The sequence below is a fragment of the Branchiostoma belcheri genome, unplaced genomic scaffold (genome assembly GCF_001625305.1).
Source record: "Branchiostoma belcheri isolate BF01 breed outbred unplaced genomic scaffold, Haploidv18h27 scaffold1, whole genome shotgun sequence".
NCBI classification, from domain to species: Eukaryota; Metazoa; Chordata; class Leptocardii; order Amphioxiformes; family Branchiostomatidae; genus Branchiostoma; species Branchiostoma belcheri.
The window spans coordinates 7,194,412-7,206,737 of NW_017802379.1; the positions used below are offsets into that span (position 1 = coordinate 7,194,412).

The following is a 12,326-nucleotide window of genomic DNA, read 5'->3' on the forward strand; positions in this document are numbered from 1 at the left end:
GAAGCACCTAGAAAGTTACAGTATATTAACGGATTACCAGCATGGATTCAGAGCCAAACGATCCACAGAAACACAGCTTATACTAACAGTCCATGACATAGCTGGCGCACTAAACAGTAAACGGCAGGTAGATTTAGCAATACTTGATTTCACTAAAGCCTTTGATAAAGTCCCCCATGGCAGGCTCATCTCAAAACTGGAGTATTATGGAATCCAAGGCCCTACGCTGAATTGGTTAAAGGCTTTCCTGACCAACAGGGAGCAAACAGTAGTGGTTGAAGGGAAGGCGTCGGCTCCAGTTAAGTAGCGTCTGGGGTCCCTCAAGGAACCGTCCTGGGGCCATTGCTCTTTCTCTTGTATATAAATGACCTACCAGATCAGCTTGACTCAAATGTGAGGTTATTTGCCGATGACTGTCTATTGTATGTAGAGCTTTCTACACAGACCGACTCACAACTTCTCCAAAAAGACCTGAACACCCTGGAAGAATGGCAAAGCAAATGGCTCATGCAGTTTAATCCCGAAAAATGCTACATTATGCACATAACAAACAAACGAACACCACATGCAACTAGCTACCAGTTTTGTGGTCAGGCTTTAGCAACCACAAAAATCCATCCGTATCTGGGCGTCACGCTGACAAGCGGACTGATGTGGGGTGCACATGTTAATAATATCACAACTAAGGCGAAACAGACATTGGGAGTGATTAAACGTAATCTGTGGGCATGTCCAACGAGAGTAAAATCACTTGCATACACGTCACTTGTAAGACCGAACCTAGAATACGCTGCGACAGTATGGGATCCATATACAAAGAAAGACAAAGACAAATTGGAAAGGGTACAGAATCAAGCTGCAAGATTCTGTATGAACAACTATGTAAGAGGTGCTAGTGTCACGGAAATGAAAAGAAACCTACAGTGGACCTCACTTGAAGACAGAAGAAAGATGTCTAGACTATGCATGATGTACAAAATGACTAATAAACTGGTGGATGTCCCAACTACTAAGTACCTAATACCAGCTCAGAAGAGAACAAGAAATAGCCACGCATTCAAGTACCAGAGTTATCAACCAAGGATTGAGGTGTTCAAGAATTCATTCTTTCCTAGAACTATCGCAGAATGGAACTCACTGTCACCAAGTACAGTAGGGGCACTGTCAATAGATAGCTTTAAACAATGTCTAGAGCTAGAAGTTCGAGGGTTAGGTGTAACAAGTCGATCGGTGTAATATAGCCAGCTGCCGCCGCGCCGCGTGCCTGCGAAGCTGGTGTGTTACGCCGAAAGGCGGTTATACCGGCTATACAGATACAGATACAGATACAGAATAGACGCGGTAGGGAACCCCGCAGTGTTGAGTGACGCAGTCACAGATATACCACGATAGGTATCCCAGAAACAAGTTTTATCGTAATATGTCATGTTCCGACATAATTTCTGGTCATCTATGCCAATGCATTTCTACTGTTATGCAAAAAAGAAATCTTAGAATAACCATGAAAGACCTTTATTGTACATTTTTGCTCATTGCGAACTAAGTACAGGTCACGGCAAATAGCGATGGTAGGCTAAAATATATCTATAGTAAAACCATATGTACAGGTTCTGCTTCTTCTCGCTTCTTATATTAAAGACAGTTGTACATGTAGGAACAGATGGAGCTTATAGTACGACTGAAGATATACAGTACGTAGATATACAAGACGTCATTGTAGTTCATCGAATTATATAGTATATCTTGGCACCTATATGTAGAACTATAACAGATCTTAGCCAGTAATTTAGTCAACAGTTTTTGAAGCATCGTACTCTTAGAACGTTAACCTTCATAGTATATATATACAACTGCTCATTGTACTATTCATAAATATAGTATAGCGTAGATTAGCACTTACATGTACGTGTATAGACGTATTAGTTCTTAGTCAGTAGTTCATATATATATTCAACATTCTGCCAGAAATAGATATCTATATGTAGAATTGAATGTATATGTAGAATTTTGATAGACCCATACCACAGCTTGTAATCTTATTATCTGTCTGCTACAATCGTTGTACAATAAACTTTGACTTGACTTGTAAATCACGCCCCCTAGCGGCGCTCCAAACGATAGCTGCAGTACTCAAGGCGAAGAACGCTTAGGTTCCAAACAATGAGAGTTTGTGTTAACGTTAGACAGACAACCTCGGCATAGGCGCCGCCGGTCAAAAGTTCACCTGTGTCAGAGTTGACCTATTGGTGAAGCTGATGGCACTTGATTTACGATAAAACCGCGTAGTCGTAGACACACATGTGTACAAGCATACTAGTAGTACTCGTACAACCTGTATAGTATATATACAACTGCCCATTGTACCCTTTATAAATACAGCGTAGCCTAGCACCTGAATGTAGAGATGCACTTAGTCAGTTAATCTCCAAGCAGATGTTTAGGTGGCCGCAGTTGCTAATGGATACTGCTTGGCCAATTTGATACTGTCTTTTGCGGCCACCTAAACATCTGCTTGGAGATTAAGATAAGAGTATATCTAGCGTAAATTTCTTTTAAAAGTTCTTCATTTAATCTCGTGATAACTTGTAAGAATATTTGAATTCTCAATGGCTATTGTTTCACTTGAAAAAATTGCTGAGTAAGAATAGAATGAAATGCATGGTCTCCAGATGAAACTCAAAGTTTCACAAACTCATATTATGGTGGCACTAGAACTAGTTTTATAGACATACAATTACTAAACACATTCAACGTATTACACAACGTTTGATATGCATTAGCAAACATATTAGTAGCTAATATCGTCGTTGCTGACGTATACTGCACACTACATGAGTATCTTATACATGTATCATTATTGCTGACTAATATTGCACATCACTAACTGTTGCCAGAATGGTAGAAGTCAGCTAAAATTTCCATTTGTTTTCTTAATTGGTGCAAATGTGCTGCATAGACAAAAGGCCCGGCTATTGGATGCCCCGCTGTTAAGTAGGGGATTTTCAAAGGCAGCGTTTCAATAGGTAGGATTATAGCGTAATCCACCTGTAAAATCTGCCCATAATCATTTCTTTTCAGTCGCAGGTGCCAAAAATAATTGTCTCTTGTGATGTAAGCATATCATTTTCAATCAAGTGGATAGCTTATGGTTACTTTTTCAAGACCTGTTTTTGTCTGTGGTCGGTACAAATCTGTGATATAGAAAGAAATAAAAACGATGTTATGATTGATCTAACATTGGTAATCATGCCCTAAACATTACGTGGGGTCGTGTGGCGTAGCGGCAGAGTGCTCTACTCGGAACAAAGAGGTCCCGGGTTCGAGTCCTGACATGCCACCGATCTTGTGCCCTTGGGAAAGGCACTTTACACGACTTTTCTCACTTTGCTCAGGTGAAAATGAATATTATATTGTCCCCTGTGTTGGAAAAAACTTGAGTGTGACGTCACCAAGTCTTGTGACTACATGTAAATGTTGGAATATATAAAAAAACGACAAGACAATAGGGAACGCGGCCTGGCGGTAACTAAGGAGGATGACACACAGGCTGCCGACGCTCCACGACTCAAGAACGTATGCATACGTATAGTGCCGATTCATAAATTTGTTTTTATGGCTTTTGTTTTTATTCACCCGCGCACACTAGTTTGGGGGTTCTCGGAGGATTTCATCCGTAAAATTAGGGTAGTATGGCCTTATCCTTTTCATCTATTAGATAAGGAAACGAAGTGGCTCTTTCTTCAAGCGGCTTGTAAACACAGTGTGGTTGGACTGGGGTCCGGAGTTTTGTTTCTGTTATTCTATGCAAAAAGTTAGGAGCGCGCATTTTGGAATGTCTACCAGGTGATATTTCAGAATAACACTGTTAACCAAGATGCATTGCATGTGGACGTATAACAGCCTAGAAACAGTTGCTGTGTAGATTGTTCATGCTTCTTTGTATCATAATTTGACCATTTTTTTCACACCATTTGCCTTGCCTATAAGTATGAGCTTCGGCACACGTTCCACAATATCAAAAACAAACATCTTTTAAATTTGTTCTTTGAGCTGAGACAATTAATTTATATTGGCTCACGGTGTGTGCTAAGACTAGGCGTTTAAAGGATTAGTGGGGATTAGAGTTCGTTAAAATGGTAAACACCCTACCCTTCAAATAACTGTAAGAACTGAGATACACGTATGTTGTTGAGATAACATACACTCATGTATGTTATATCAATGTTTTTATAACCAATTCCCTCTGTGTCGGCTAGCTTATGCTATCGGTCACGTGTATTATATGAAATCTACTGAATATATATGTATAAATAGATGTTGTTGCACAATTCATCACCGATGGATATCAATAAAACTATACAGAGTGGCGACTTAGGCTTCGCTGTAACACTGCTGATGACAACCATCCCTTTACTTTATTTAAAATACACCTGTAATATGAACCGTAACTACACTACACAAAACAAACATTATGTTGTTCATCACCAATTCTATGAAAAATGACTTTGAACTCTAAAATATAAATCTACCATTACACCGTTCTTGAGAAAGCTATTTATAGATTCTATAGTATCTATATTCTATACTCAGTAAATTTTGTAGAACAGATGCTACAACATAAAGATAGACGTTGACCCCCTTTTTTGGACGGATTTGATAAGGGCTGAGTCTTATCTATACCAATTGCAATTGTTTCATTCAATATATAATATAGAAATGTGCGCACAAATAAAGCACCTAGCTATTTAACAATTTAACATTTGTTATCGATACCTTGTCTTTTAAAGGTATCCAATGCAATCCGGTTTTACTGTCCTGAATTGCATTGCATGCCTTTAAGGAATACAAGCCACCTCAAATGTAGATAAAGGTCTTCGTGAAGACATGCTTGCATAAATCAGTTTACCAATATATCGGCATTAATGACGATCTCTGTACAAGTCCAGCCCACGCCGATCAGAGTCTGTAGTTCCACCTCCGACAAGAGTACAGCGCACGGTGTAGTTTTGATGTCATTGTCAGGAAATCCAGTTGCTTCCATATTACAGATGTCTGTATGACAGCTTCATCGAGTTGAGCCCTGGGCTATTTCTACTGATTGTTTGGACTCGAGGGTTTTAAGCCACCACCAGTGATGAATAGAAGTTATATAAGATACGGACATTCGCTGCCACTGTTTTGAGTAGCAAACATGAAGTTGCTGCTACACTGGTAACTTGACAACAATAGGGCAACGCGTTACTCCTACTTTTTTCATCGTTTTGTTGGAGCTTGTTCATGTTTTCTCGACGTACAGCCCCTGGATCTCTGAAGACACGTGTGCATCACGTAACTCCGCTGCTGTGGACCATTTCACTGCAATTGCCCACTGGAAACAACCGGGGGACAAAACAAAAATAAAGTCAATTCTCAGAAACAAAGAAAAAAAATTAGCAAGCAACGCTGACTGAAAACCCCCACCCTTCTCCCTTGGCACAATCACAGATATCTTGTCCATAAGCTGTCAGAAATTTGTCAGAAATTGAGGTTAAAACACAATCAAATGATCGAAAGAAATGCCTGTACCGATTATGTGAATGTAAAGGATGAAATACCTGGAATAACATGGGGGCATAGTCTCGTCAAGCACCAATGACTAAATAGTATATTGTACTGGCTAATAAGACCTATTCTGTAACTTTTTGTATCTAAAAGATCTTCGCAATACAGCACAATAATCACACAAAATAATACTTTAAGCATACCTTAAAGCATACGGAAATGCTCCGTTTCTTCACTCCCATGTACCTTTACGGATGCTTTCGTGCGCTGCAGCGCAGTGCAGTACAAACAACGGCGATAGTCACCTTGTTCAGTGCCGGAGAACGAACATGCAGACCCCGTCCTCCTGAAGCCCGGTCCTGAGTACTACTCTGCAGCTGTACGACAGGCTACTAGTAACCGCTTGTAACGCCTGAAGGCACGGCTGGGACAGGCTAACCCTCTCATAGCTTGTCTTCCCTTCAATTATAGCCAGGCGCCATTTGCTTAATTACCTGTCTCTAAAGACGGCTTGGGTCGTGTGGCGCAACGAGAGAACGTTCGGCTCGCAACCAAGAGGTCCCGAGTTCGAATCCTGCTAGGTCACCCTTGTTGAGCCCATGGGAAAAGCACTCAACACTAATTTCCTCAGCTTACTCAGGTGAAAATGAGTATGTCTGTTGTCTTTTCATGCGTTTGTTCATTGCCGCATAAAAAAAAAGTTGAAAAAACTTGAGTGTGTCGTTGTCATGTCTTGTAAAAAATGTTAACGATTTATGAAGCGAACGACATATGGCGCCGCCTAGCGAATAAAGATATTACGGCAAGTCCATTGAATCTCTGCGGTCAGGATTGAAGCAGTATGTTTTCCTCTGAGACGAAGCGCTGCAGTAAGCTTGTAGTGTCAACTTTGACAAAGCTTCTGTATAAACAAGACTGGATCAAATATATTAATGGCGCCACCTAGCGAATAGTGATATTACGGCAACTACATTGTCTTCGATCTGAGGTCCAGATTAAAGCAGTATGTTTTCCTCTGAGCCGAAGCGCTGCGGTAAGCTTGTAGTGTCAACTTTGACAAAGCTCCTGTATAACAAGACTGGATCAGATGTCTGTGGTGCGCCTTCAACACTAGTGTTCTGCCCTGTATTTTGTCTACAACCAAATCCATGGCGACCGCGTAAACTTCACGGTCCGGTTGATATTTGCACACCTTTTCGGTCTTCAGTATCCAGATCTAGAGCTGACCAAGATCGGAGAAACGGCGTCAAATATGAAGATAGACGTTAATTTGGCACTGAAGTTAGCAGAGTTGGTAAGTCTGTGATCCTGCATGCATCTTTATTTGTATCTGTGTAGCCGGTATCACCGCCCTTCGGCGTAACACACCAGCTTCGCAGGTACACCGACCGACTTGTTATACCTTAGCCCTTAAACATCTAACTACAGGAGATGGTTAAAGCTATCAAGTGATGATGCTCCTACTGTACTTGGTGGCAGTGAGTTTCACTCTTAGTTCTTGGAAACTAGCACCTCAATCCTCCGTTGATAATTTTGGTTAGCCTCTTCCAAGCTCTGGAGGCGACAAACTGTTCTCTCCAGCAGACCGACTCCCCTGGCATGTTATCTCTCTATTTGGCTGATTTCTACTCTTTCCAACCGCCTCCCGAAGCCTGCTAGAGCCTGGTAGAGGCTAAACTTTAGCATTTCTTGTTCTTTGCGTTATGTCCACCAGGTCATGATCAATACAAACAATCCCAAACATTCTTGTGAGATTTCATACTTCAGTCCATTACGTTTGCAGTTAGGAAGATTATTACCGATGTTTCTTTTCTACAGGTCTTTGGTCTCCTTGGCTGGACTATCCTGTCCTCCGTACACAGTCTGTTCTCGTGGGGAGGGCAACACTGGGTGATGTTCGTCCTGGTGACATGCTGGTTCATAACTCTGGCACTCCTCATCTTGGAGAAATCTAAATACTTCTCCAACCGTAAAGTCGTACGTATCTGCTGTCTGATACTGTTAGATTTATATATACATGTATGTATAAAGGATATATTTGTGGCACCAGTTATATTTAGCATAAGCCATTACTTTCACAAACGTGAAATATAGGTACCAAATTGAAAACAAAATGTACAAAATAATATCCAGTACAGTTTTTAGGACCTGGAAATCCGATTTTTCAAAGTAAATATTCTAGTCACTTATCTACATAGTTGAAACTACGCTATCCAAATATACATATTGCATGACCCTCATGGAGCAAAAATACCCAACATTCTGATGGAAATGGTCCTTGGTTGATTTTTAGGGTACCACCCATAAAATAAAGGACTCATCCTGGGGCTTGTTTCTGCAGTTTTAAATGCCCAAAGTCTGAAATGCTGACTCAAATGTGCTAATGTGAAGCAGTATGTGTCAATATCACAAAGATTGCCTCGTTCAGAATTCGAATATTTCCAGTTTTGCTGCTCTGAAATCGCATTGGATGTCTTTAACAATCGTCAATCTTGCCATTAAACAAAGGCCCTTCGTACAGATCCTTATATATGGAATGCGCCATATTTCAGAACTTGGTCTACGCCGTCACAGCCGCCTTGCTCTACGTCATCGCTGCAGTTGTACGGTGCGTCAATGCCGATAGGTGGCGCTCTTGGACTGTGCTGGGCGTTGCCGTCATCTATCAGAGACAGGCAGTCGCTGCGGTGGGTACAACTTAGTATTTGCTAAATGTATACTTATATTTTGGCCTCCAAGATTGATGATGTTGTAAATTTGTGAAGGCTGAAATCCAACAATATTAAATTAGCCAACGTTTAAAGAAACTAAGAAATGTAACATAATGTTCGCATATGGTTTGCTCTGTTAATTCTTACTCAAACACATTCATGTATATGGTCAGACAGGAGTCTAAATCTCTCCTGCTATCAAATCACAACACTGGTTACCATGGTGACAGACGTCTGGTTCAGGTCATTGACCTTATTGGTTTGGAGAAGAAGAAAAAGAGGAAACAATATGCGCATGTTTTCCTTCGGTAAACATAACAAAAATTGCTTTCTTTCACCCAACACCGTGCATTTAACTACTCGTATTTGACAGTGTTTTCTCAAAAACTTTCCAGGCGTTTGCCGTGTTGACCGCCATTGCTTACTGCGTGGACGCCATCCTGACCTTCAAAGATCGACACATTCAAGTTGCTGTGAAGTGATCATCGAAATGTGTAAACGAAACCGTGTATCGTATGTTTTCAAAATAGATTTGGGGGTAGGATTATAGATGTTAAGCACTAAGATGCATTATGTATCACACATGCCGTTTTGAATTTGCTTAATCTGCAACAACAATAGTAGTACTTGTTTCTTATGTTTCGTGACGTAACATGACGTCAGAGAGACTTACATACGTTCCAGAAACAAAAGAGGATTCTAAAAACAAATATAACCATAAGTGCCTCAAGCTAAGACATGTTTGTTCAGTAAACATGGGCCTTTTGTAATTTCCTGTGTCCTTATCCCAGACTACATTGTTTCCAGCCATCTTGTTTCAAATTATTTCCTTATACACGAGCAGAATTTCCACAGAATGATTAAGGAAAAAACACCTTCCGCACTACCACCTTTCTCTATAGTATTTAGCTTGCTGGGTTTTAGAAAAGTACATGTTTCCTGCGAATGGCATGATGATACATGTGGCTGCTTAATTGATTTATCGTTTGATTGAACATTCCTTCATTTGAACGCCGATGTTTGCGAGCTTGGTTTAATTGTAGCCTCTTCCAGGTTTCTGGAGGCGGCTAGAAACAGTAGAAATTGGCCAAATAGACAGATAAACATGTCAGGGAATGTGGTACGCTAGAGAGTACAGTTTGTGGCAAATTCTACTCTCTAGCGCACCAACTCCTCCGGCGTGTTATCTGTCTATTTGGCCAATATGTACTCTTTGCAGCCGCCTCCCGAAGCCTGGTAGAGGCTAAATTAACTGCAAGCTGTGCACCTGTTGCCTTGAGCCACAAATTTGTCTCAACGATGTAATTTTGCGATCATTTCGGATGTAAGACGAACGCCCCTGTGATTATAGCGTCTTAACAGCAAGGTTAGAGGATGTCTTCATAGCCGGATGGATATTCGAATTCGTGTCAACAACAAAAGGTGTCTTAGCGCCGGAAAGAAGACCCACTAGACGAGAAATAAATGCGACATCACGCCAATTACACACATTTTCTCCGAACTGGTGCCCGTATTGTCTCAATTGTTCTCTGATAGAGTCCATTCCATGTCACCGCACGGGTGTTTGCTCCCATTGTTTCCAATTGTTTTGAAATTTTTGTAACCATTTCTAAGAGAATCTCATAGTTTTCAAACATTTCGAACTTGGTTTTAACTTTGTAAACAGTTTTCCCAAATCATAAAACATTCGAAACATTCTAAAAGCCATAGGAAGCCAAAAAGCCATAGCCTAGCCAAAGGAAGTAGCGAAGGATCGAAACATTTTGGGGATTAACAAAGAAAAAGACGAGCAGTTCCGTACCCTGGAGATTAGATTAAAAGATTAGATGGACAATTTTATTCTCTGGTGGTTTATTTGTAACCAGAGGATTTCAAACACAAGACAACAGGTGCTCTATATAAGGACTAACATTAAAAATATGTGAGGGGTACGGACAGCTCACTTCTGTCTTGACGCTGTCTTGTACAAAGTATTAAGAAGACGAGACTTTATGGCACCTAGGAGATGGAGCATTAGGTGAGTGAATTTTCAGTTGGTTGAGTTTTTTAACAGATACACATATATGCTTTCATTGACAATTGAAGTGCATGAATATTTGTAATGTACTCTTTGCACATTCTAGATGGTATCCTGATTTTGATATGATATGGCTATTTAGAATGTCCGCTTTGTTATTCACAATTTTACTTGAAACCAGCTAAGTACTTGTAAAAAGCTATAGTACAAAGCGGGAGTTATAGAAGATTATGGACATTGAATCAACGAGAGAGTAGCACATTTGTAGTAGTGTGACAGTATTACTAAAAACAACAATTTATGTATGTATAAACATATTTTGGTGTTTACGGTTAGCAATATGAAGGCGCTTGTGCTTTCTAAGATAGTTGTGTTAACTAAGACACGATTCCACCATAGCAGTTTGTATATATATCTTTCCATATGCATGTTTTGAGAAAAACGCATATCTTCTTCGGCCATCAGGACATTCCAATGATGTCTTGTCACTGCAATCCTTTAATCCGGCGCCAACAATATGGGAATGTCCAGAATGTCTCATACAAACAGCATACTGACCATTCCAAGTTATCATTGAGGGGAAAGACATGCTTTTGATTAGGACATTAGTTGTGTGAGAAGAACTGATATTGGGCAAACGCCTCATCATTTTATCTACTACGATTGACACGCATTTTTTTAAAATATCTTTGAACTATCAACATTAACCACAGCCCTAAACGAAGCCTTTCCCCTTTATTTCAGCATCGCCACGGAAGGTCGAAGGCCAGGAGGGAACGACCATGCCATGCCAGCTTCTCCAGTCCTGATGAGTTACACCGTGGACTCGGTACCGGTATGACCTGTCAGAACAGCCAGCCTGAGTGAGGAAGGTTCACAAGCTCCAGAAACTACACGGCATAAAATGACGACCGTACCCGTGTAGAGTTGAATTACAGCACTACCAGCAGTTACATGGATATGCCACACAAAAAATGCAAGACACAACAAAGTTCTTCAAAATACTTTCAAAATGAAGTACGTTAACAGTTTGGGTGACTGATAGTAGTTCTATGTATATGCGCCAGTAGTGTTACCGCTGAATAGAAGTTTTCCATTTTTTCTATAATTCTACCTAGGCTAGCTAGACCTTGTATCCATTGCATCCCCACAGGTGCTCTCTATAAGCATGTTTCACGTCTGGTAGCACAACAGACTAAGCTGCACACAGACCAGTGGGCCGCGTGCATCGGGCTTACTTCGGGCACTTACCCGGATTCCGTCGCGCTTGTGCCGGACAACTGGTGCGCTCCAACGGGCACAGGGAACATCACACACTGGTCGTCTCATACTCTGTTGCCGTGACAATATACTTCCATACCACGATGATTGACACTCATACATTGTTCAGACAACAAGTTGGGATTAAGATATCCGTCTGTGTTATGTGAATCATGTCATTGAGCATCTTCCTCACTCTCTTATCATTCAATTTTTTAATCCCTGCAAAAAATTGGTGCCCCCCCTACTGAGTAGACAGCGCTGTGGGATTAGGACTATTGTCTGATTTCAACAGAAAAAATCAATTTAGCTACACCTGAAGAAAAAATTTCAGGCTGTCAAAAAAGTGTCAATGAAGGTAGATCGGTAACAAAAATTGCACCGACTGCACTCATTGATAACATTCTATGATACAGGAGAAATATTGTTTTCGAGAAATGGCTCTGAAATTCCTAGCAATTCTTTATCTAAATGAGTGCAGAATGATAATTTAGTGCGTAGTAGAATTTTGGCAATCGTGAAAAGGATGGTGGCTAAAGTTATTCTTTTCTGTTGATAGTTTTGTACAGGTTTGTTGTATGAAAAGTCAGAGTATGAACGGTGTAGGTGTAGGTATATATATATACATATAATATTACCTTATCGCTCCGTCCATGTGAATGATTAAGGATATAATACCTGAAATTATAATAACTATCTGTAATGTAGGTTGGCAGACAAGGGAAGAGTTCATATCCTAACTATGGCTGCCAGTATACAATATACGCACAATAATCGTAATGGCAGGCTAGGTTAAC

General features: G+C 40.6%; 1 protein-coding gene across 1 annotated transcript; it reads left to right on the top strand.

Annotated features, from left to right (window-relative positions):
- Window positions 1-4,922: 4,922 nt before the first annotated feature.
- LOC109469172 lies at window positions 4,923-8,755 on the top strand. Its single transcript, XM_019767626.1, has 5 exons — window positions 4,923-4,961; window positions 6,656-6,835; window positions 7,360-7,518; window positions 8,094-8,228; window positions 8,648-8,755. Exons 1-5 carry the CDS (start codon window positions 4,923-4,925, stop codon window positions 8,732-8,734), a joined length of 600 nt encoding a protein of 199 aa, XP_019623185.1. The 3' UTR covers window positions 8,735-8,755.
- The last annotated feature ends 3,571 nt before the right edge of the window (window positions 8,756-12,326 follow it).